Source organism: Manis pentadactyla, chromosome 15, assembly GCF_030020395.1.
Source record: "Manis pentadactyla isolate mManPen7 chromosome 15, mManPen7.hap1, whole genome shotgun sequence".
Lineage (NCBI taxonomy): Eukaryota > Metazoa > Chordata > Mammalia > Pholidota > Manidae > Manis > Manis pentadactyla.
In genome coordinates, this window is record NC_080033.1 from 56,501,827 (window position 1) to 56,528,781 (window position 26,955).

Genomic DNA, 26,955 nt, shown 5'->3' on the forward strand with positions numbered 1-26,955 from the left:
ATGAGTCTTATGACTACATGTAGTATATTAGAAACAGGGAGGATTTTAGAGATAATACTCTCATTTTTTTCTTACATTGTATGGGAAGTATACTATGTTCTTGACCTTGAGAGAGAACAAAAAAAACAAAAAATTTCCTCCTCCTCCCTCTTCCAAGTGACTGAGGTTAGTGAGGTTGTGCTCTCTCAGCAACCTCTGCCTGCCTCCGTGGTGGCATTAACCACACAGTACTATAATTGTTGGTACTTAACCCGTTTATAACCACCTTCTGAACTTTGGGCTTCTTAAAGATTACACTTATGTTTTTTGTATCCCTCAAAATTAGCATAATACCTAGCACATAATTTTTTTTAACATATGGATGAATTCAGTTTAACATGAGCATTTGTTGAGTACCTAGTAGGTATAAAAATTACTAAGAACTTAATGCAAACTGATATGAAGCAAAGTTCTACCCTACAGGAATTTATGTCTAATGGGAGCAATAGATAGATATAGGTTGAAAACATCAAGGAATCAAGGCATTAGTGATAAATATGATTTAAGCCAAAGTGATTTAAGTACAAAGTACTGTGGGACTTCCAGGAGGACTAATTAAGGCTGACTGAGGATATTGTGGAAGGTGTCACAAAGGAAGTGGCCTTTGAGCAGGGTCTGATAAGACACGGTGTTTTTTCTGTGTAGGTTATCATTTTGGCAATTCAGAATAGATGATTTTAAACAAATGCTCAGAAGCCATCTTGTCACTGTATGGATACCAGGTAGCCTTCAGGCTCCAGAAAAAGCTAAAGGTGGAGTGTTGTACATGGCTTCTTCAACTAGTGCCACAGAACAAAATCAAGCCAAACACCCTTAGTTAGTTCTTGGTATGCCTGTGGAGGAAAGAGCTATTTTCATACATAAAATGTCAGTTCTGAATGTCTTAGCATGCCATTTCTCTTCAAGTAAAACAAAAACTTCTCTTGGCCCCACTTCCTCAACCAGTTACCACCCCACTTCTTTGATCTTCTTTGCAGAAGAACTCCTTAAGTAATCTCTGTGTCTCCAAGTCTTCTCACAGTCTCAAGCCCATTTCTGTCCAGCTCTCACCCCTACCAGTCCATCAAAAAAGTTCTCGTCAGGGTCACTGGTGACCTCATTGTTACTCAGTCTAATGGTCAATTACTAGTCTTCTTCCTACCTGACATTAAATATTCTTCCAGAGCATGATTTTTAATGGTTGTGCAAGTACTTGGAAAAGTATTAAATGCTGTACAGCATACCATGATCATATCATTATTCCTTGTTTAAAAGTTTGAAAATGTGTTTTAAAAGATTTTGATCTCCTTCTTTTTCTCCAGGGGACATGGTCTCAAAGTACCAAGAACCTTTGATCCACACCTTCCTGAGGGGTGTGAGAGATCCAGATTGTGCACACAGGGCCAGCAGCTTATCTAACCTTGGAGAGCTGTGCCAGAGGCTGGACTTTCTGCTGGGCTCCGTGCTTCATGAGGTACTGGATGTTGATCCCTTTCTCTAAAGCTTGTTTTCACCTGGACCTATAATACAGCTTAGGTTTGGGAGTCAGGAGACTGTGTGCTCCTTCCAGAATGAGTAAATCATTTAACCTCCTGTAGACTCATTGATCTCATATGTACATTAGAAGTTATATTAGTAATTTTCTAATTGTAGGTGACTGGAAGTCATCTTAACCTACCTTAAGCAATAAAAGATTTTTGATAAAGATCCCGAGGTAACTAACAGAATTAAAGAAACCTTGAGGAAGGACAGGTGGAACTTTACCCTGGGTCTCTGGGCCACCTGTGAGTCTCATCCCTGTTCACAGGAAAATCTCAGGCAAATATTTTAATCGTTCCTCTTTGGTCTGAGAAGCCCTGCGTTCAGGAGGGCAGGGTCATTTACCAGAACAGACTAACTAAGTTCCATGTTTTGGTCACCACTTCATACCCAGTGCCTGGTGCATACATAATAGATAAAGTATGAATGAAAAACTAAAATAATAGCCATACAAGATGTAGGTCCTGGGTACTCCTCCTGGTTTTAGAGCTTATTAATTAATGAAATGTGCATTTTGCCGTTGTTCTCTGTGAATGTTTTCCTCTAGCTTCTTAAATTTTATTCTTTGCCCTTGTGTTTATTTAGCCATCAGTATGCTAATATAGATCCTGAACACCTACTATGTTGTAGGCACTCTGCTATTTAAAGATGATGACGGGCAGAAAACGAGTAGTTACTATGTGTCCAGGAGTCTTTATTACGAGTGCATGTGACTATCTTAAACCTTTTTTTCGGAAGAAGATGACTTATAAATTATAAATCTGTGAATAAAATGCAGTTTATCCACCCCAGAACTACTAGAACTGATATCGGAATACAGCAAAGTTGTAGGATACAAAATCAACACACAGAAATCTGTGGCTTTCCTATATACCAACAATGAACCAACAGAAAGAGAAATCAGGAAAACAACTCCATTCACAATTGCATCAAAAAAAATAAAATACCTAGGAATAAACCTAACCAAAGAAGTGAAAGACTTATATTCTGAAAACTACAAGTCACTCTTAAAAGAAATTAAAGGGGACACTAACAGATGGAAACTCATCCCATGCTCATGGCTAGGAAGAATTAATATCGTCAAAATGGCCATCCTGCCCAAAGCAATATACAGATTTGATGCAATCCCTATGAAACTACCAGCAACATTCTTCAATGAACTGGAACAAATAATTCAAAAATTCATATGGAACCACCAAAGACCCCGAATAGCCAAAGCAATCCTGAGAAAGAAGAATAAAGTAGGGGGGATCTCACTCCCCAACTTCAAGCTCTATTATAAAGCCATAGTAATCAAGGCAATTTGGTACTGGCACAAGAACAGAGCCACAGACCAATGGAACAGACTAGACAATCCAGACATTAACTCAGACATATATGGTCAATTAATATTTGATAAAGGGGCCATGGACATACAATGGCGAAATGACAGTCTCTTCAACAGATGGTGCTGGCAAAACTGGACAGCTACATGTAGGAGAATGAAACTGGACCATCGTCTAACCCCATATACAAAAGTAAACTCAAAATGGATCAAAGACCTGAATGTAAGTCATGAAACCATTAAACTCTTGGAAGAAAACATAGGCACAAACCTCTTAGACATAAACATGAGTGACCTCTTCTTGAACATATCTCCCCGGGCAAGGAAAACAACAGCAAAAATGAACAAGTGGGACTATATTAAGCTGAAAAGCTTCTGTACAGCAAAAGACACCATCAATAGAACAAAAAGGAACCCTACAGTATGGGAGAATATCTTTGAAAATGACACATCCGATAAAGGCTTGACGTCCAGAATATATAAAGAGCTCACACACCTCAACAAACAAAAAACAAATAACCCAATTAAAAAATGGGCAAAGGAACTGAACAGACGGTTCTCCAAAAAAGAAATACAGATGGCCAACAGACACATGAAAAGATGCTCCACATCGCTAATTATCAGAGAAATGCAAATTAAAACTACAATGAGGTATCACCTCACACCAGTAAGGATGGCTGCCATCCAAAAGACAAACAACAACAAATGTTGGCGAGGCTGTGGAGAAAGGGGAACCCTCCTACACTGCTGGTGGGAATGTAAGTTAGTTCAACCATTGTGGAAAGCAGTATGGAGGTACATCAAAATGCTCAAAACAGACTTACCATTTGACCCAGGAATTGCACTCCTAGGAATTTACCCTAAGAATGCAGCAATCAAGTATGAGAAAGATCAGTGCACCCCTATGTTTATCGCAGCACTATTTTCAATAGCCAAGAATTGGAAGCAACCTAAATGTCCATCGATAGATGAATGGATAAAGAAGATGTGGTACATATACACAATGGAATACTACTCAGCCATAAGAAAAGGGCAAATCCAACCATTTGCAGCACATGGATGGAGCTGGAGGGTATTTTGCTCAGTGAAACAAGCCAAGCAGAGAAAGAGAAATACCAAATGATTTCACTCATCTGTGGAATATAAGAACAAAGGAAAAACTGAAGGAACAAAACAGCAGCAGAATCACAGAACTCAAGAATGGACTAACAGGTACCAAAGGGAAAGGGACTGGGGAGGATGGGTGGGTAGGGAGGGATAAGGGGGGGAGAAGTAGGGGGGTATTAAGATTAGCATCCATAGCGGGGTGGGAGAAAGGGGAGGGCTGTACAACACAGAGAAGACAAGTAGTGATTCTACAACAGGTTGCTACGCTGATGGACAGTGACTGTAAAGGAGTATATAGGGGGGACCTGGTATAGGGGAGAGCCTAGTAAACAAAGTATTCGTCATGTAAGTGTAGATTAATGATAAAAAAAAAAAAAATGCAGTTCCTATGTGGTGACCTCTAATGAGTTCTACACAATGATATAAAGGACATATAAAAGTGTAGGCAAAGGGTCTGTTTGTGTTTATACAGAGGATCAAAGCCTAATTTGGCTACCCCGAAAATGAACTAAGATACGATATGAAAAAGAACTTCCAACATCAGCACGCTCGGGAAGACTCACGACAGAAGATGATCAGAAAAAAAAAAAAAAAAAAAAAAAAAACTTCAACAAAGATCCACACACTGTCACAGGTGTAGATGCACTCATCCCACCAGTTCCTGGACTTGCCATGGGAAAGATGAAGGAGATATCTAAGCTGGCCTGTGCATGCAGTAAAACAAAAATTGGACTGGATCTATACTGTTGGAACTCAACCAAGAATTAGGAGAAGTGCAAATTGTAGCGCTCCAAACTCTTACAACCACAGACTATTTATCGTTAAAAGAACATATGGGATATGAACAGTCCCCAGGAATGGGTTGTTCTAGTTTATCTGAATTCTCTCAGACTGTTTAAGTTCAGTCGGACAATATCCACCATATCATAGATACGTTTTCACAAATGCCTAAGGTGCCTAACTGGTTTTCTTGGTTTCACTGGAGATGGCTGGTAATTACAGGTATGCTTTGGTTATGTAACTATACTCCTATTATGTTAATGTGTGTGCGCAATTTAATTGGTCGTTTAAAACCTATCCATGCTGAAGTTGCTCTACAGGAAGATATGTCAAAGAAATGATCAATCTTCCCAGGTTTTCTTCTGCCTGCTACTTCTGTAGCTTTTCTTCTTCCTACCTAATCGCAGCCTTTAAATAGAACTCGTGCCACATGTCGAATTTACCGAGTGTCATAATTCTTCCAAGTGGTGAAGACGCCTCGGGACGGATGCTGGGCATGGAGGCCACAGGGCATGGGTATGCGGAGAAGTGGAAAGCTGACCTTTTCAAGCGATAAGGCTTCTCTCTCACTTGCCAACTTCGCATATCCCTGTATGGCCCCGGAAGATGACTGGTTGGCCGGAGGCGGGTGAGATTCCTCAAGGGAGGAACAGCCTAGGACGGGCACAGTCGCAGGGGGCCATCTGGTGAGAGGGTGGGGAGCAGCAGAGGTGAGGCTTAGAACCTCCCCCCTCATGTTCTGAGAGAAATCTTCTGCATACATGGATGTTTGTTGCCCTCGTCTAGCGCGGATTGGCGCATGGTCTGCGGGCACACGCCTGATCATCTGCATTTGCTCTCTTGCAGCGCTGAACTCTGTTTTCTACCTTTATCTCGTATCTACCTACCACTTCAGCATTTTGTTGAAAATAATAATAATAGAGAAATGTGGTATCCACATGTGAATCAGGTTTAAAAATCAAATGAGTATTCATATTTGAACTGACTGTTTATAGTTCATAATGCATTAACAAAACCGAAGGCTTCTGTGATGACTGCCCTTGCACTGTTCACCATGTAACTTATTCACTATGTAAGAATTTGTACTCCATGTGGGAATTTGTTCGTTATGCATCAGAAGATTGGAGACTGACGAAAAGTGGGCTTGGGGTGGATTGATGATTGTGCATTGAGTATTGACTCCCCTATACAGAGATTTGTTGTGGTTGGCAACTATTTGATCAATAAATATGAGAGATGCCCTCACAATATATATATATATATATATATATATATATATATATATATATAAACACACTTCCAAAAAAAAAAAATGCAGTTTATATTGTCTTTTTACTTATGAGAGATCAATTTTCTCATATAAAACACAAATTTATAAACAAAAACTTAGGAAACTATAATACTGGCTTCTTTTACAGTATTCAAGATCCTAGCACTGTTGAACATCAGATCTTAAGAAGTACCTACTGAGAAGGAATTTTCTTCAATGTCTAGTGATTGAGCCTTATCAATAAGCAGAGAAACACACTCACGGATGTATATATACATTTGAATTTATGGTATTTCCTGATTCCTGAGCTTTATATGCTTTGTTTTATTGATTATAAAAGCTACTCTTGTCATTAAATTCCAACTTAGGATTTTTAGAAAAGTTATACATCAGTTATTTCCTCTCCTTTAGCTCTTCCTTAAGGGATACACCGCTATGCCCAACTTTTTGTATCTTTTTTAATGACTTAGGAACAGTGGTTATTACCAACTTAAACCTCTAAGCGCTCTGTGTGAACGATTAGGCTCTTGGTATTTGCTTGCTTTGGATGGCACTTAGCAAATCTCTTGTTTGTTAGTATATTAACTTATAACATTTAAGAGAATACATATTATGTCCATTGGGATATATCATGTAAAGATTCCAGCCAGTTATAACTTCTCTGGGTCAAATATTGAAGTGGTTCCCACATTTTTTCTGTCTACTTGGTCTCTTCACATGGCTCAACCCAAACATAAATCATGAACTGAAACAAATGGACAGATAATATTATTTTTAATAACAGGTTTATTGAGATAGAATTCCCATGCCACACAGGTCACTTATTCAAAGGGTTCAATTCAGGAGTTTTTAGTATATTCACAGAGTTGTGCAAGCATGGCAAAATTTCTTTTCAACACAGCCACAAACTGTGTAAAAGTTTACTCCAGCTCTTCAAGTGGATCAGCTCAGGTTTGACAGGATTGCATACATTTTCTAAAACCAATGAAACCAAACAATGCCTAAGCATCAGGATCTTCTCTGAATCGAAAATCTGAAACCATATTTCTTTTGGAGTCCCCGAATTTTTCTTCCCTTACTCTCTAAAAGAAATTAGACCACACTGGCAGCATATGATTTCCTATCAGTGTGTTGGAGAAATTTCTTTGTTTGGTTAATTAGACAGATTGATCTAAAGTGGTTTTTTTAACTTTAAGAAGTGTCATCTTTCTGGAGACCCACTTGACTTGTTGAAAGAGAACCAAATTTCTAAGTGCCCTTTGGGATGGAAATAAATGAGGGCCCAGCTCCGCCACCTACTTACTGGTGTTCACCTGAGCACTTAGACCCTTAAACTCAGATTCCTAACCTAGAAGGTGGGATTATAACACCTGCAATGCAGGATTGTTACCAGGATCTGGAGGTAATGTGTATATAGGAGGTAAGAAAAATCGAGCAGAATAAGGGCGATCAGGATTGTAGCGTTAGGTGGAAGGGAGGCTGCAGGGTTTAATAGCCATTCAAGGTGAGCCTTATTAGAAGGTGACATTTGAGTGAAGAAATTTTGTCTATATTAGGTTTTTTCTTTAAGGAGCATTTTGGTCATTTGAAGGGGGCTGATAATGACAGTAATGAGGATAGCAGCAAGGAAATGAGAAGAACAGATAACCATTGTTCCTTGAATGTCCCTAGACATATGTTTACCAAACACCTGCAATGTGCCAGGCCCTTTTCAGGGCCAAGGATACTAAGCCCTGTAAGATACCACCCTGCCTTCTGAGGACAGGTAAGCTGGTGAGAGGCACAGACATCAATGATGACAGTAGAGGACATTATGATGGGTGCTGTTGGAGCACATTTTAGGAGGTTGGGTATTGACAATGATGTGCTGGTAGAAGAAGAGCTGAATCTGTAGAACAAGTAGAAGTTGGGTAGCCTAAGAAGGCATTTCAGCAGAGGGAGCAGCTTGTGCAAAGGCACTGCAGTATGGGACAGCCTGACATGTCAGAAGAACTACAGGAAGATCCAAAAGGCAGGAGTGAAGGCCTGGGGTGGGAAGTTGATTGGTGACAGAGCTGAGGCAAGAGAGGAAGGGCTTTGTTAATTCTACCACTTCCTGACTCACAGCCAAGTATTGAGTATTGCTTATTAAGTCTTCAGAAATGAAGTATAATTAGGTAGTAGGCTGTTTGCTTACCATGGGAGCTAACAGAGAGACCTTTTTTTGTTTCAGTTTAAAATCAATGTGAGGAGCTGCTGCTCTGAGGGCACCAGCCTGGTGAACTCCTTGTCCAGTGACTCTGTCCCACTCCTAGAGGCCTGGACTCTGTCACATTAATCCTAGCCATGTGTATGATCACTAATAAATTGTGAGCACAACAATGGCAGGACCAGTCTTTGTTCACCTTTCATATCCCTTAGCACCTCTCAGTGCTTGGCATATAGTGGGTATGTGGTAAGTGTTTATTAACATTGAAGGGGAGGGTAAAGCTTATTTGGGAAGACTAGTTCCCATGTGTTTTAAAACAGTAACAATAGAAGCACTTAATACTCTTCTGAAGGCCTTACATATGTCAACTAATCCAGTCCTCACAGAGGAAACTGAGGCAAAACAAAATTAAATTGCCCAGATCATGCAGAAAGAAAGTGGCAGGGCTGGGATTTGAATAGACAATAGGTTCCAGAAACCGTGCTCTTAGCCACTCCTCTGTATTGTCTCCCAATAAATATTTTCAGTCCATTTATAAGATTGCTGTTGTGCCCTTAAAAAGGAAGAGAACTGCCGTGTGAGAAGAGTCTCTAACAGGAAGGGTCATGTAGCTCCGTCTTAATAACACTTGCTCTTGGCAGTGAAACTTCAGAAGGCAATATATTCCCTCTGATTTGAAAAACCAGGTGTTTCCATCCCACATAATTTCTCTCTTCTTGAGATGTTCCTTCTGAGCAGCCCACGCTTGCCATGTCATCAGTGCCAAACCAGCTGCCCTGGGTGCACTACAAGTTCAAACATGATTGGACACCTGACAGTCTTAGATTTTAGCCATTGAGTCTTCCTATAGTCAGACCACTCATGTCCATTTGCATGGAGAAAGTGGGATATTTGGCATGACTGTTAAGGAGTTCTTTATTCATTTTTTTATTCACTCAACAAATATTTACTGAGCACTTAGTCTTTGCCAGTTATGGGACTATAACCAAGCCATGTGCTAGGTGGTGGGGATGCAGCTATGAGTAGAACAAAGCCTGTCCTCATGTAGCTGACATTCTAGAAAGGAGAGGTGGGTAACAAACAAGCACGCAGGTAAACAAGTATATACCATGTTAGAATAAGTGCTAAGGAAATAACCTAGTAAGGTAAAGGGCACAAATGGAGCTGGTTATTGTATGTAAACTTGGCTTCACTGATGAGTGACATTTGAGCAAAGACCTGAAGGTTGATCCAGGCAGATACCTGGGGAGAGAGCATTTTAGACAGAGAGCAGCAAGTACAGTGGCCCCGAGGCGTGTTTGATATGCCACCAGACAGCAAGGCCAGTGTGGCTTGAATGAAGAGGCTAAGGGAAGGAATCAAGTCATAGGAGTTGGCATCAGAGAGGTGGTGGCAGTCCAAGTGGACTTTGGCTTTTACTGCAAGTGAGCTGGGAAGTCAAAGCAGAGGAATGAAGTGATCTATCTAACTTTAAAAGATTATCATGTCCTCTTCTATGACAGTTCTTTCAGGGTCCCAGGAAAGCTCTTGAACTCTTTTGTTGTCTCCAAAGTGCTTAGTCCCAGTGTGTACAGGTAGAGGAGAAACTTGTCTTTGGCAACAAACTGAAGGAATTCTTCTCGAGCATTTGTCACATGCCAGGTACTCTGGAGGACACAGTTGAAGTACCCAATCTCTTCCCCCAAGACCTTTCAGTAGAGTGTGAAACAGGAGTAAGTAGAGTAGGCTACAGTGATAGGACAGAAGAAGCACAAAGTGCAGAGGGAGCACAGAGCAGGGACCCTTCCTTACACTTGTCAGGGCAGCAAGAAGTTACACATTGATCAAGTGTTAGGCAGAGACAGAGGAGAAGTGGTCTGGTTTGTTATAAAATTGAGCCAACTAAACACCATTAGTCTCTTCTTTAAAAAAAATTTTTTTCCTCAGTTTTTAAAAATTGAAGTATAGTTGATATACAATATTATATTGGTTTCAGGTACACAACATAGTGATTCGACTGTTACCTTTGTTATTAAATGCTCACCCCAACTAGTGTAGTTACTGTCACCATGGAAAAATATGTTACAGAATTATTTACTATATTCTCTATTCTGTAGTTCCATCCCTGTAACCAATTTATATTATGAGTGATATTTTGTGCCTCTTTGTCTCCATTACATATTTCAATCACCCACCCCAACTCTTCCCTTGTGGTAACCACCAGGCCCTTCTCAGTGTCTGTGAGACTATTGTTGTTTTATTCATTTTTGTTTTGTTTTTAGATTCCACATATAAGGGAAATCATACAGTACTTCTCCACCAGGCTTATTTCCCTTAACATAATACCCTCTAGGTCCATGTTGTCACAAATGCAGGATTTCTTTCTTTTTTATGGCTGAGTAATATTCCATTGTATATATGTACCACATCTTCTTTATCCATTTGTCTATTGACAGGGCACTTTGGTTGCATCCATATCTTGGCTGTGGTAAATAATATGGCAGTAAACATAGGGGTGCATATATCTTTTCAACTCAGAGATTCATTTTTTCTTCAAGTAAATTTCTAGAAGTGGAGTTATTAGGTCATATGGTAGTTCTATTTTTGTTTTTTTGAGGAACCTCCATACTGCTTTCCATAGTGGCTGCACCAATTTACATTCCCACCAACAGTGTAGGACAGTTCCCTTTTCTCCACATCCTTGCCAGCACTTGTTATTTCTTGTCTTTTGGATAGTGGCCATTTGGACTGGTGTGAGATCGTATTTCATTGTCTTTTTTCTTTTTGGTATCATTAATGTACAATTACATGAGGAACATTATGATTACTAGACTTACCCCATTATCAAGTCCCCACCACATACCCCATTACAGTCACTGTCCATCAGTGAACTAAGATGCTATAGAATCACTACTTGTCTTCTCTGTGTTGTACTGCCTTCCCCATGGCCCCCCCTACAATATGTGTGCTAATTGTAATGCCCGTTTTTCCCCCTTACCCTCCCTTCCCACCAGCCCTCCCCAGTCTCTTTCCCTTTGGTAACTTAGTCCATTCTTGGGTTCTGTGAATCTGCTGCTGTTTTGTTCCTTCAGTTTTTTTTTCTTCTACCTCACAGATGAGTGAAATCATTTGGTACTTGTCTTTCTCCACCTGGCTTATTTCACTGAGCATAGTACCCCCTAGCTCCATCCATGTTGTCACAAATGGTAGGATTTGTTTTCTTCTTATAGCTGAATAATATTCCATTGTGTATATGTACCATATCTTCTTAATCCATTCATCTACTAATGGACACTTAGGTTGCTTCCATTTCTTGGCTATTGTAAATAGTGTTGCTATAAACATAGGGGTGCATATGTCTTTTTGAAACTGGGCTGCTGCATTCTTAGGGTAAATTCCTAGGAGGGGAAATCCTGGGTCAAATGGTTTTTCTATTTTTAGTTTTTTGAGGAATCTCCATACTGCTTTCCACAATGGCTGAACTAGTTTACATTCCTACCAGCAGTGTAGGAGGGTCACCCTTTCTCCACATCATTGCTAACATTTGTTGTTGTCTGTCTTTTGGATGGGGGCCATCCTAACTATTGTGAGGTGATATCTCATTGTGTTTTTAATTTGCATTTCTCTGATGATTAACAATGTGGAGCATCTTTTCATGTGCCTGTTGGCCATCTGAATTTCTTCTTTGGAGAAGTGTTCAGATCCTCTGCCCATTTTTTAATTGGCTTATTTGCTTTTTGTTTGTTGAGGTGTGTGAGTTCTTTATATATTTTGGGTGTCAACTCCTTATTGGATATGTCATTTATGAATATATTCTCCCATACCATAGGATGCCTTTTTATTCTACTGATGGTGTCCTTCATTGTACAGAAGCTTTTTAATTTGATATAGTCCCACTTGTTCATTTTTGTTTTTGTTTTATTTGCCTGGGGAGATATGTTCATGAAGAAGTTGCTCATGTTTATGTCCAGGAGATTTTTGCCTATGTTTTTTTCTAAGAGTTTTATGGCTTCATGGCTTATATTCAGGTCTTTGATCCATTTTGAATTTACTTTAGTGTACGGGGTTAGACAGTGATCCAGTTTCATTTTCTTGCATGTAGCTGTCCAGTTTTGCCAACACCAGCTGTTGAAGAGGCTGTCATTTCCCCATTGTATATCCATGGCTCCTTTATCATATATTAATTGACTGTATATGCTTGGGTAATATCTGGACTCTCTATTCTGTTCCACTGGTCTGTGGGTCTATTCTTGTGCCAGTACCAAATTGTCTTGATTACTGTGGCTTTGTAGTAGAGCTTGAATTTGGGGAGCGAGATGCCCCCTGTTTTATTCTTCCTTCTCAGGATTGCTTTGGCTATTCGGGGTCTTTTCTGGTTCCAAACGAATTTTAGAACTATTTGTTCCAGTTTGTTGAAGAATGCTGTTGGTATTTTGATAGGGATTGAATTGAATCTGTAGATTGCTTTAGGCAGGATGGCCACTTTGATAATATTAATTCTTCCTACCCAAGAGCATGGGGTGTATTTCCATTTATTAGTGTCCTCTTTAATTTCTCTTAAGAGTGTCTTGTAGTTTTCAGGGTATAGGTCTTTCACTTCCTTGGTTAGGTATCATTGTGGTTTTGACACCATAGTCTCTTCTAACGTAACTTGATCTGGGAATGTTGGTTGTAGCTCTTGGACACCTGAAAAAAGCTGTCCTACCTGTTGGGTGGTCCAGATTTGGGCACTGCCTGTGCTTTGACAATGATTGCAGGTAGGGAAGGAATATAACAGGTAGGGTCAGCCCTTCCACAGTCTTGGTACTGGGAATTCAGGTTTTTCTTCTCTGTTGATGCCAAGATTTAATTTGTTTAGCGAGCACTATTATTTTTCCAAATTTCTCCTTGTTCTTGTCAAGAGCTGTATTGCTGGAAACCAAATCTTGATAGGCTCTTTCATCTTTACCACTGTCTCTGGGAAGTAAATATGATTTAAGTGGACTTCAGTGAGAGGTCCATCCTCAGGACAACAGGTAAGATAGGTGACAAGTGCATGGGACAATTCACTTTTTTTTTTTTAAGAATGATAATTTTAATTCAATATGTTAAATACAAAATTGGACTGACAAGACTGGCTTATCAGGACTCTTTTAATCACCATTTTGTCAACAGTATCTCACCTAGTTGTCATATTTCAAGGGCTCAAACATAAAAACAAATATTAAAAGGACAATCCACTTTTAACGTGGTGCCCAGAATTCCACAAACCTGAGCTGTGAGGTCTGATGCAAATCTATCACCTCTGATCCCACTGAATGACCTGAATTGATCAGTTTTGCCACAATCAGTGTGGTTCCCTAAGTGCAGTTTGAGGATCCATGGGCCCTTAAGATGAGGACTCAGGTAATTGTCCTGGGGAACCCCAAGGAAGCTAACGTAGCCACATAGTTCTCTTTCTTGGCATGTGAAGTGAACAGACCAGGCATGTGTGCATTGCTTTTAAGGTTTCTTGGTTTAGAAAACATAGATGGTCTAGTTTAAAACATGTTAGCAGACCAACTGAATTTTAACAAAGGAAGCTTTGGGAAAACGGATGAAGATGCAGTTGAAAAATTGAAATCGTGCTTTCTTAATGAATGCCACAATTCTGGTACCCTTTCTCCTAGAATTTCCCAAAGTTCGTTTTTGGTAATCTTGCCATTTGTATTATCTTTGTTTATATAGTTCTGATTATGATTGGTGTGTGCTGACTATTTGGGGAGTGATGATTTTCCTTATTTCTGTTGGCTTCTGTAAAGTGTTAAGTTGCTTAACACTTTAGTGTTTCCCAAGTAATCACCGTCTTTCTATGGCTTTCAGAAGTGGGTAATTTACATAATTTAGCCAGTGAAGAGAAAGCCTTCCATGGTATATAGTTCATAACAGTAGGTATACTGACCCTGAGGGCAGGTGACATGAAGATCTCACAGAATGGTTTCTGCCCTCTGAAAGAATGTAGAATAAAAATATTATACCCATTCATAAATCAGTAAAGACCTTACATCATCTATCTATCTATTCACCAAGGCTTTTATGGGGAGAAGGCAATGTTGAGTGCTCCTTGGGGTTGGAGGTGGGAGAGACTAACACTGGGAGTGACTTGTTGAGATGCAATAGACGGAAGAGCATGGCCATGCTTCCTCCTTGCTTCTAGGGTTTGACAAGGGGTCTGTTCCATTGGCCTGCAGGAGAGCAACATTACAAATTGGTTGTGGGAGCTGACCTAACCAAAAGGCTGTTTGTATCTCTAGATGATATCTGCAAGACCATATTAAAATTCCAATGCTTTAAAAACATTTTGCATAGCCAGCCATTATACATTTCATAGGATTTGGTCCTTGTGGCAGAGGTATTGAGGAAGGTTCATGAACATGCTTCTGTTCAGAGGCCTCTTCCTGATTGTCCCAGATAGCTGATTGCAGATGGGCTTGGTATATCCTGGTGCATAAATCACTACAGCCTGTACTAAGCAGGAGGCTCTTCCAGCCTATCTCAGCAAGGCTTGTAGTAACGAGTTCTTCTCTCAGTCATACCTTCAAGGTGCCACAGGGATTCAAGAAGTAGCCTTGCAGGGAAGCCCTTTTCCTGCCAGGATTCTTCTGCCTATCCCAGTTGTAGAATGAATGCCTGACAGTCAGAGCTGGACTTATACAGAGAGCTGGACAGAAGCATGGCCTGGTCAGTGTAGTGAGGGAGAACAGAGGTGGCAAAACTGGACACCAGCAGCAGGGTGCTGGGCACGGAAGTCTGGATCCACCAAACATAGAAACATGGACCTGAAACTAAACCTAGGCAGGCAAAGGCCTGGGAGCATCTGCACATTGCATGGCCCTGGGCTGACTTTCCTGCTTTACTTATCAGACTGAGTAAGTTAGATTCTCATGTGTCCAAAAGGACTCAGACCTAGCTCTAACTTGTTTCTCTAACTTCAGGTTTTACCTTGTAAATACTAAGCCTGCAAGTGGAGGTAGCTATTATACTGTTGTCTGTTTGGAGGTCACCCAATGAATTCCTCTTAGGACTGAATTGCTTGTACCTTTAATGTCAGATGCATGGGAGCTACTGATAGCCTTGGGTCGGGGTATCCCAGGTTGCGGAAGCAGCCTTCTGGGTCTTATTGAAAAACAGCCCACAAACAGTTGAGTTTCTTTGGGATTTCCCTTCACTTACAAGCTGCAAGTTTGTCTAATAGATGTACAGCTTGATTAAATGCCAGTGCATCACAGATGCAATTATATTTAAGAACAAGCTACTTCTTCTAATCTCTGCCATCACTGATTAATTAGACACTTTGAACTATGCCCAACTGTTTGAAAGCTGCGAAAAATACAACCCGCATAGTAAAAATTTCTGCACATGCCTATTTCCCCATTCATGCTTGTATTTTCTTAAACCTTCTTTTAAACCATTCTTTAAACATAATATATATTTATGCATGTTTTTAAACACACAGTCTGGCTATTTTCTTATCATGGTTAGAAATCCTTCCATGGTTGGCCAAGAAATATGCTTACACATTAAATCAAATAAGAAAGTATGTGATTTAAAATTCATATGGAACCTCAAAAGACCCCGAATAGCCAAAGCAATCCTGAGAAGAAAGAATAAAACAGGGGGCATCTCGCTCCCCAACTTCAAGCTCTACTACAAAGCCACAGTAATCAAGACAATTTGGTACTGGCACAAGAACAGACCCACAGACCAGTGGAACAGAATAGACAGTCCAGATATTACCCAAGCATATACGGTCAATTAATATATGATAAAGGAGCCATGGATATACAATGGGGAAATGACAGCCTCTTCAACAGCTGGTGTTGGCAAAACTGGACAGCTACATATAAGAGAATGAAACTGGATCATTGTCTAACCCCATACACAAAAGTAAATTCAAAATGGATCAAAGACCTGAATGTAAGCCATGAAACCATAAAACTCTTAGAAAAAAACATAGGCAAAAATCTCTTGGACATAAACATGGGCGACTTCTTTATGAACATATCTTCCCAGAGAAGGGAAACAAAAGCAAAAATGAACAAGTGGGACTACATCAAACTGAAAAGCTTCTATACAACAAAGGACACCACCAATAGAACAAAAAGGCATCCTACAGTATGGGAGAATATATTCATAAGTGACAGATCCGATAAAGGGTTGACATCCAAAATATATAAAGAGCTCATGTACCTCAACAAACAAAAAGCAAATAATCCAATCAAAAAATGGTCAGAGAAACTGAACAGACAGTTCTCCAAAGAAGAAATTCAGATGACCAACAGATACATGAAAAGATGCTCCACATCACTAGTCATCAGAGAAACGCAAACTAAAACCACAATGAGATATCACCTCACACCAGTAAGGATCGCCACCATCCAAAAGACAAACAACAACAAATGCTGGTGAGGTTGTGGAGAAAGGGGAACCCTCCTACACTGCTGGTGGGAATGTAAATTAGTTCAACCATTGTGGAAAGCAGTATGGAGATTCCTCAAAAAACTCAAAATAGAAATACCATTTGACCGAGGAATTCCACTCCTAGGAATTTACCCTAAGAATGCAGCAGCCCAGTTTGAAAAAGACAGATGCACCCCTATGTTTATCTCAGCACTGTTTACAACAGCCAAGAAATGGAAGCAACCTAGGTGTCCATCAGTAGATGAATGGATAAAGAAGATGTGGTACATATACACAATGGAATATTATTCAGCCATAAGAAGAAAACAAATCCTACCATTTGCAACAACATGGATGGAGCTAGAGGGTATTATGCTCAGTGAAACAAGCCAGGCAGAAAAAGACAAGTACCAAATGATTTCACTCGTATGTGGAGTATAAGAACAAGGAAAAAACTGAAGGAACAAAGAAAAAAACTGAAGGAACAAAACAGCAGCAGACTTACAGAACCCAAGAATGGACTAACAGTTACCAAAGGGAAAGGGACTGGGGAGGATGGGTGGGAAGGGAGGGATAAGGGGGTGGGGGGAAGAAAGGGGGCATTACGATTAGCATGCATAATGTGGTGGTGGGGCATGGGGAGGGCTGTGCAGCATGGAGAGGACAGGTAGTGATTCTACAGCATCTTACCACGCTGATGGACAGTGACTACAGTGGGGTATGTAGGGGGAACTTGGTGATGGGGGGGAGTCTAGTAAACATAATGTTCCTCATGTAATTGTACATTAATGATACCAAAAGATAAAAAGAAAGAAAAGAAGAAAGTATGTGAGAGACTGCTTGAATAATTTATTTAGGCTTACCTTCGAATTAGTGGTGCCATTGGGCCACACTGCCAAAAGTTTTTTTTTTCTTTCTAAATTTTGTATGAATGCCTCAGAAAGATTTGTAGCTGCTCATGTTTTAAGTGATATCTCTTTATTGAGGTTTTAGCCTATTTCTGTGCCAGCAGGAGCAGGGTGGGGGACAGGGTATAGAAACTGTCTTACTTTATGACATATAATTATTAGCTATATATTTGGCACCATGTTTTGCAAGTTATTTCCAGTCTTTTCTGTTATAGAGCTGTCTTTTAAAGTAAATGAGTACTAAAAGACCTATTCCACAGATGAAGAAGCCCAGGCAGGGAGTCTCTGAAATTGGCTCCTGGTGACTCACAAAGGGGATACACTAGGCTTGTAGGACTGGGACGTCTGGACATGCTGAAGAGCAGTTTGAATATTTATGTATTTCTGTGTCTCTGGGCTGAACCTTTCATCAGTGGCACATTCGTGTTCATGCTGGGCCTTGAACTCTGAAGCCTGCTTGGCTACATCTCTGTGGTCCTCAGTCCCTAGGAGCTGCTGTGTTTTGGACCATCTTTCCCTTCCTTCTATTTGATGTCCCAAAATTGGGGCCAGTAACAGTTCTTCCCACTTTTGAGGAAATACTTAAATTTGACCATACCTTTATTATACACACACATCCCTTCCCACTCCCTGATCTCCCTGCTGAATCCCAAACCAGGTTTTGTCCTTTTCCAGAAAAGCCAGACTAAATCCAGATCTCTACCACTAGATCTCTCCCTCTCTACTGAGAATGAGAAAAACTATCCACCCCTATCTAAGCCAGATTGTTCATGATGAATGTGTAGAAAGTGGAACACAGTTGAAAGGCTCAAGGTAATTGTGCAATCCTGATTTTTATTGACTTTTTCTCTCACCTTGCTAGGTAACAGCTTGCCTGATTGCTGTGGCTAAAACAGACCATGAAGTTCAAGTACGCAGAGCTGCCGTCCATGTGATTGTGCTGCTGCTTCGGGGCCTCAGCCAGAAAGCTACCGAGGTAAGTCAGTCTCCTACCATTTGCAACATCCCCACCTCTTTGTTTTTTTTATGTTTGTCAGTCTTTTCACCAGGGTAGGCCTTAAACTTTCCCCTGGATGGACTCATGCAAATGAATAGTCAGCAGAGAGTTTGTTTTATAGCAGGAAAATAGTATTTGTTTTCATCTTCAGTAATATCTGTTTCCTCTTTAACATAGTAAACAAACCACACTCTAACTGCAGTAGAAACAAGTTTATGAACTGAGAATGTAAGTCTGGCTTTCTTAGAGCAGGTTCCAGGTGACTAGCTGGCGCACACTAAGCCTGCCTCTGTAGCCTGAACTTTAGTGACCAGTCTACCTGACTCATTCAATTGTTTGAACCAAATTACTAAAGGGCCTAGTTTAAAATGTTTCCTTTCTAGCTGTGAGTTCAATCCATGAGATTTTAGTGGCTGCACAAATTAAACTTTCTCCCTCTTCCAAGTGGGTCTGATTAGATTTCTCCCCAGAGTGTGGCCAATACAGGAGGAAAGTATATATATCCATTTATGTGCTAAGAATGAGTGACCTCTAAATTAATTTTCTCTTGGTTTTAATGGAAACTCATTCCCAGTTGACTTTACAGAGAGAGTTTGCAATTAATAATTTACTTCCTGAAATCCACAGTGCTCGTGCTAGAATCCACAATGCTCATCAGTAGTTAACTAAGCGTCAGCGAAGCCATTAGAAGAATGATTGTTTTGTCAGACACACAGGCTTTATTCCTGCCAGAATTTTGCCATATCAAGTTCCTGACACCATTTTTGTACAAGCAAGGACTCATTAATTATCTCCTGGTTTTATGTAGAATCTTGATGGGTGTGGGGGACATACAAATCATAACTCAATGACTCGGATAATCAAATAAATTGCTATTGGTCTTAACTGCTTTTGTTGAAAATCTGCTGTACAAGAGGCAGTTAAGAAAGAATGATCGTGTGGTACATATACACAATGGAATATTATTCAGCCTTAAGAAGAAAACAAATCCTACCATTTGCAACAACATGGATGGAGCTAGAGGGTATTATGCTCAGTGAAATAAGCCAGGTGGAGAAAGACAAGTCCCTAATGATTTCACTCATTTTTGGAGTATAAGAACAAAGAAAAACTGAAGGAACAAAACAGCAGCAGACTCACAGAACCCAAGAAGGGACTAGTGGTTACCAGAGGGAAAGGGGATGGAAAGGGCGGGGAGGAAGGGAGGGAGAAGGGGATTAAGGGGTATTATGATTAGCACACATAATGTAGGGGAGCACGGAGAAGGCAGGTTAACACAGAAAAGACAAGTAGTGACTCTGTAGCATCTTACTATGCTGATAGACAGTGACTGTAATGGGGTATGTGGGAGGGACTTGATAATAGGGTGAAATGTAGTAACCACAATGTTGCTCATGTGAAACCTTCCTAAGATTTTATATATCGATACCTTAATAAAAAATATGATCATTTTTCATCCATTCAAGATGGATTTTCTAGGAAACTCTTGTAAAATATACCATTGTTCTGTAAGTACAAAAAACTGGTTGAGGGCTGCATAGGAGTCCTCTTTGTTTTCTTTGCATCTTTTCTGTAAATCTGAAATTTTTCAAAATACAAATTTGTTTTAAAATATGAGTTACCACACTCTTAAAAGAAATCTACAAAACTATGAGTGCATACACTTAGAGAGAAAACATGCGTAGGTGAAGCAGAGCAAAATGACTTGTTAGGAAGTGAGAGAAGAAGTAGAAATTCTATGCAGATTTCTCACATCCGTGTATAGCCAAAGAAAGCAACAAGGCTTGTCTCACGGAGTACTAAAATAATTTGTGACCATGGAATGAATATCCTCTCTCCTGTTCTCCAATCCTCAAAAAGCCATGTGAAGGAAAATTCTCTCTCCTGTTCTCCAAACCAACTCTAGTCAGCACTCTGAAATTTACAAATTGTGCTTACTCAGTGAATAAAGTAAAGAAAATGGGATGAGATGAATGTATGATTCCTCTTCCTGGTGCATCCTTGAGACCAGGTGTGTTAAATCTTATAATCGTAGGTGTGATTATAATCAGGGACACTTTAATGAGAAATGGAGATAACCACAAAGCTTTCAATCTAGGATTTCTCTTCACTACTCTGTTTGTACCCAGGAGCAGCTAAAATAAAAATGCCACTTTGTTAATGTTTTGTTTTTTCTGTTTTCCTTTTGATCACTATCTCTCAAGCTATCAAGTGCCAAAAGATAATCCCAAAAGAAAATCCCAGGGTTCAGTGAATTCTCTGTTGCCAGTAGTAGTGTTAGCCAAGGACCTCTGTGGTTCTGGCAGCTTGAAAAGGAGGCAGACAGTCTGGTAAGTAGAGGCTCTGAAGATCAGGAAATAGATTGGTTTCAGGGAGGGAAGACCTCACCACCCAACTCATGAGGTAGCCTCATGATACTGTTCTGATGACAGAAGCCCCTTCCTAATAACATTCTGAATAGTGGTTTCACTAACATTTGTGCAGTTAGAGGTGTCTTGCCAATGGCTTTCAGCCCTGGATAATTCACTGTGGGTTCAGTGAGACCAAAAAAACGACAATGGAACGTTCTTGGGTTGAAAGGGTTTATACCCAACTTTGTTTCCATGGTGGCGGGTCAGTCACTAGAATCCCATCCACTCAGAGGAAGTCTGCAGGCAGCAAGCCGGTCTCTGCCTCTGGGCCTGTGTACCCCCGCAGCCGTCTCAGTGTCCATCCTCAGCACTGCTACCACTCCAGTCTCTGCTCTCCGGCAGCCATGTAGCCCTGCAGCTGTGCAGCCTTCCAGAGCGCTGGGCGTAGCTCTTTATAAAGAGTCAATAACAATGTATTGCCCACATGTGTGTAGTAAGTGAGCCGACCAGGACCAGGTGAGAATCCTGGCCATAGGAACCCTCACTTTCTCCACAGAAGTTACTCTCCTACCTCTCTGTGAGAGAGAAGGTAAACATTGGCAAAAAAAGAAAATAGAAAAAGAAAAAGAAATGGTTTGTATCTGATATTATACTTTTTTAATCACAGCAATTACACATGGTCCATCCAGAAGATTCCATGCATGTGTCCCAGGCTTACCTGTGCCTGTCAGGCTGGGAGGCTAGGACCTGAGGAGTATATGACACTTAATCTCTGACACAGAGCAAATGGCAAGTTACAAGTAAATGGACAGACTGAATGGAAACTTGTCTTCTTTTTATTGGTCTTGTTTTATCTTGAAAGTTATTTTGACATTTGGTGTGGTTTCTGTGCTATAGGTACAGTAAACGGACCCAGTTTCCTTCCCAGGAAGTGTTCTTTCCACTGCTGCTTGTAACAGTGGAAAGAACATTTATATAAAAATGAATAGGATCCAGGTAATAATTATTTCTCTGTAAACTTTGGAAAAGTGCTTGGAGAGCATCTTCCCTTCCAGGGAGCATAAAGCAATGGCCAGTAGACGAAGGCGGCGGTTCTTTTGGTGATGCTCTGCTACCGGCCAGGTCATGGTGCTTACAGTATCGATATTACTCATAAAAGCATTTAATAATTATTCAGCATCTTTTGGACAATGTCGAGAGACAGACGCATAGAGGGACTTTAAAATGTATTGTAATTATCTTTCTATGCTGATAGACAGTGACTGCACTGGGGTGGTTGGGGGGGACTTGATAATACGGGTAAATGTTGAAACCACAGTGTTGTTCATGTGAAACCTTCATAAGATCGTATATCAGCAATACCTTAATTTAAAAAAATGTATTGCAATTTATAAATTGTCTCTTCAGTACTGGCTTGTGGGGCATAATTCCAGTCTCTGCCTTCATTGGCACATGTGTTCTCCCTGTGTGTTTCTGTGTTTACATGGCTTTCTTCCTATAAGGATACCAGTCCTATTGGATTAGGGACCCACCCTGCTCCAGTATGACCTTATCTTTACTGGTTCCGTCACAACAGCTGTTTCCAAATAAGGTTACAGTCTGAGGTACTGGGGGTTAGGGCCTCAACCTATCTTTCTGTGGGGAGCAGGGGACACAATTCAACCCATAGTGGGCCCCGAAGATTCCATAGTCCCCTCTCCTGTGTGCTTATGTTCTCCTATGTCCATTACTGCTGCATCCTTAAAAGAGCCTGTTCTGTGTGGGGCTTCTCTCTCTGTCCGCCTCTTTCTCTCTCTTTTTTTTTCTTTGTCTGTACCTCATTCTCTAGCCTTAGGAAGATAAGAGCAGTGTTTCTGACATACTTACCTTGAAACAAATTGATTCTGACACCTGAATAGAGAAAATAATGAGGGACTGTAGAATAATTTTTGGACTATTGGATTTGGTGCAAGTTCTGATCTTGATGCAAATCTCTTAACCTTTTTGAGCCTATTTGCTCATTAGTCCTACCTCGGTGACAGAGATGTAGCAAGAATTAGATGGGATAAAACATGAAAGTCCACAACTGTAAAGGGTTGCAAACATAAAAGACGACAGTGATGATGATCACCCCAATCATTGTTATTTTCACTACCACCAGCTCCGCCTCTGCTGCTACTGTCTGATCCGTAGATTTGCTGGTTTGTAATTCTGTATTCAGTGTAAATGAAGAGGCACCTTATTTCATGGCTGGACCTTTCAGAACCTCACACTTCGTCATGCCAGGCCCTCACCACCAGTCATCTCCTATTGTGGAAAGCAGACTTTATTACATAGAATCCAGCCTCCCGACTCTGCAAGGTCTCGTGATCGCATATGCCACCTCGTTTGTCCTCATGATGGGTACCAGCTCAACTGGGAAAACAAAAGAACCTGGAAGCTTTGTAGTTATTGAACAAAGAGGGCTTAACATATGTTTGTACTTGATTTTGACCTCCAGCGGTATTGTTTGCTTGCTGTTGTTTTCTTATCCACCACTAGGAAGTAGCAGATACAGTACCACAAAATAATAATGCCATTTGCTTTCATAAAGCAGGCCCTGAGCTAGATGTGTCACTGTGTTATCTCAGCTGATTTTCTCAGGAACTCTGGTGGATAGGTGTTGTAATCACCATTTTACAGATGACTAATGGAAGCCCCTCAGAGGTTAAGCAAACTTCATGTACACTGCCAGTAAGTGGCCAAGTTGGTTTAAACCCAGGCTTTGTGTCTCGAAAGCCTGTGATCTACCTGGCTGTATTGTTCCCTAACTTTATTAGACTGCTTATTTTTTTAAAGAAGCAAGTAAAGATTATTTTTAATAATTATAATAATTTAATTATAATTTAAGAATTATACCAGTAGTGGGTGAAAATGTACAATAAATAGTCACTAGTTTAGTTTTCCATTTAAAGTTATGTTCTAGTTAACTGAGTACAGACTTGTACCAGGCCCCAGTTCCTGTTCAACTATATACATATTCTGTAAGTAGCAAAATTCTCATCACTTCTCTGTGGCAAGGCGTTGCCAGGAAAATCGTGATGACTTCTTACACCTGTTACATATATTTCGAAGCTTGTCTCAAGCCCAACATAATTTGCTCTCTCTGGCTTCTTAAGACCCAGTCAGACCAGAAGCACAACTTTTCTAATGTTCATTCCCACACATTAAAATCCAAATGTTTAGTCATTAATGAAAGCCTGTTTTTCTAAGGATCTCTACCATCTGTCAAATACAAGATTTGTATATAGGACAGCAGCTCGGAAGTTATGCCCTTAAACACTCGAGTTAAAGAGGGTTTACAGCCAGATTACCCTGGAGATCAGGGATATCAGGGGCTTTTTTTCAGGGGTATATTTGTCCCAGGATCTGAGCCAGGGTCTGAGAGCTGCACTGGAAGGGTGTCAGGAGAGGAGCAGTGCCAGGCTGGAGTCAGACCCAACTTGAGGGAAGTTGAAAAGAGGAGAAAGGCAAAGCCGAGTCCAGGCAGATGGAGGCCCTTCTGCAGGGCCGCCGCTGGCCCGCAGGGAGGGAAAAGGGGTGCTGTGTTCATTAACAGCGCAAAAGCCCCCACTGCTCCTCACCTTCTATCTTAAACTGAGATATGCTCATATCCATAAAATTCACTCTTTTTAAGCATACAATTCAGGATTTTTAGTACATGCATAAATGTGTACAAATATCACCATCATCTAATTCCAGAGCATTTTCATTATCCAAAAAAATAAGCCCCATCCCCATTAGTATGGGTCCCTTGTTCCCCCCACTGTGCAACCCTTGGCAATCACTAATATACTTTCCGCTTACAGACTTGCCCTTTCTAGATTTCATATAAAAAGAATCATATAATATGTGACCTTTTCTTTCTGGCTCCTTTCCCCTAGTATAATGTGGTCAAGGTTTGTCTATATTGTAGCATGTATGAGGATTTCATTACTTTTATGACTGAATACTATTCCATTGTATGGATATCTGACATTTGTTTATCCATTCATTAGTTGATGGACATTTGGGTTGTTTCTAGTTTTGGCCTATTTTAAAGTGTTGCTATGAGCATTTGCATACAAGTTTTCCTACCAACATGTTCTTGTTTTCTTGGATATATACCTAGGAGTGGAGCTGTTGGGTCAAATGGTAACTCTGTGTTTAACTTTTTGAAGAACTGCTGGACTGTTTTCCAGCTGCACCATTTGTCATTCTCACCAGCAATGTTTGAGGGTTCCCAGCCCTTTACACTCTCATTAACATTTTTATTCATTATCATTTTGGTTTTAGCCATCCTAGTGGGTGTGAAGTGGTGTAGTTTACGTTTGCATTTCCTTGATGGCTGACAATGTTGAGCTTATTTCATGCACTTATTGACTGTTTGTATGAGAAATGTCTACTCAGAATTTTTGCCGATATTAAAAATCAAGTTATCTTTTTATGTATTTTTTTTATAATTTAATTTTTATTTCCAAAAAAGTTATTCATACACATCATTTAAAAACAGTAGTCTTACAAAGCTTAATTCAGAGATCCATAGCCCCATCCCACCTCTCTTACTCTCCATTCCTACCCCCCATCAGCAACTATTTTCAGCTTAATTAGCTGTTTCTTTAAATGCTTTCTTGCATATTTTTAAATAGCAGCTTGCACTATCTGTTGATTTTTCAATTCACCAACTGACTTTCTACCAGATCTAGTATGTCGGAGTGGGAATCACTCAGTAGTTATGTTCCTAAGGTGGAGAACAGTGACCTGCAGTGAGAAGGAGTGAAGCAGCAGAGTACAGTGACTTAATTTGGAGCTTCTAGAGTTAGAATGGCTAGGACTGAACCCCAGCTTTGCCACTTACTGGCAATAAGCACCTGCACAAGTTAGCTGACCTTTCTATGTGTCAATTTCCTCATCTGTAAACTGGGGATAATAATAGTAACAACTTTATAGGGTTGTTATAAGAATTAAATGAACTTATTTATGTAAAGCATTTAGAAGGTAGAGGTTCTAAAAACTCACCATGTATAAGCTATTATTCTTTTTTTTTTTTGATATCGTTAATGTACAATTACTTGAACAACGTTATGGTTACTAGACTCCTTCTATTATCAAGTCCTCCCCACATACCCCATTACAGTCACTGTCTATCAGTGAAGTAAGATGCTATAGAATCATTACTTGTCTTCTCTGTATATACTGCCTTCCCCATGTCCCCAACCCCCTACATTATGTGTGCTAATCATAATGCCCTTTTTTCCCCCTTATCCCTTCCTTCCCACCCATCCTCCCCAGTCTCTATCCCTTTGGTAACTGTTAGTCCATTTTTGGGTTCTGTGAGTCTGCTGCTGTTTTGTTCCTTCAGTTTTTTCTTTGTTGTTATACTCCACATATGAGTGAAATCATTTGACACTTGTCTTTCTCTGCCTGGCTTATTTCACTGAGCATAATATCCTCTAGCTCCATCCATGTTGTTGCAAATGGTAAGATTTGTTTTCTTCTTATGGCTGAATAATATTCCATTGTGTCTATGTACCACATCTTCTTTATCCATTCATCTACTGATGGACACTTAGGTTGCTTCCATTTCTTGGCTATTGTAAATAGTGCTGCGATAAACATAGGGGTGCATATGTCTTTTTCAAACTGGGCTGCTGCATTCTTAGGGTAAATTCCTAGGAGTGGGATTCCTGGGTCAAATGGTATTTCTATTTTAAGCTTTTTGAGGAATCTCCATACTGCTTTCCACAATGGTTGGACTAGTTTACATTCCCACCAGCAGTGTAGGAGGGTTCCCCTTTCTCCACATCCTTGCCAACATTTGTTGTTGTCTGTCTTTTGGATGGTGGCCATCCTTACTGGTGTGAGGTGATATCTCATTGTGGTTTTAATTTGCGTTTCTCTGATGATTAGCGATGTGGAACATCTTTTCATGTGTCTGTTGGCCATCTGGATTTCTTCTTTGGAGAGGTGTCTGTTCAGATCCTGTGCCCATTCTTTTATTGGATTATTTGCTTTCTGTTTGTTGAGGTGTGTGAGCTCTTTATATATTTTGGATGTCAGCCCTTTATTGGATCTGTCA

General features: G+C 40.3%; 1 protein-coding gene across 4 annotated transcripts in view; it reads left to right on the plus strand.

The window, feature by feature from the left end:
- TANGO6 (transport and golgi organization 6 homolog) overlaps positions 1 to 26,955 on the plus strand; it is a 233,101-nt gene that overhangs the window by 158,515 nt on the left and 47,631 nt on the right. For 3 of the 4 annotated variants that reach the window (XR_008994009.1, XM_057492813.1, XM_036897636.2), the window contains 2 exons: positions 1,341 to 1,492; positions 18,394 to 18,507. Coding sequence is in view for 2 of the 4 variants with exons in the window: in XM_057492813.1 (XP_057348796.1) it covers positions 1,341 to 1,492; positions 18,394 to 18,507 (266 nt within the window). In the remaining 2 variants the exon portion in view is untranslated. Of the gene's footprint in view, positions 1 to 1,340; positions 1,493 to 18,393; positions 18,508 to 26,955 lie in introns of those variants that run through there. The other variant, XM_057492814.1, reaches the window with a different exon arrangement.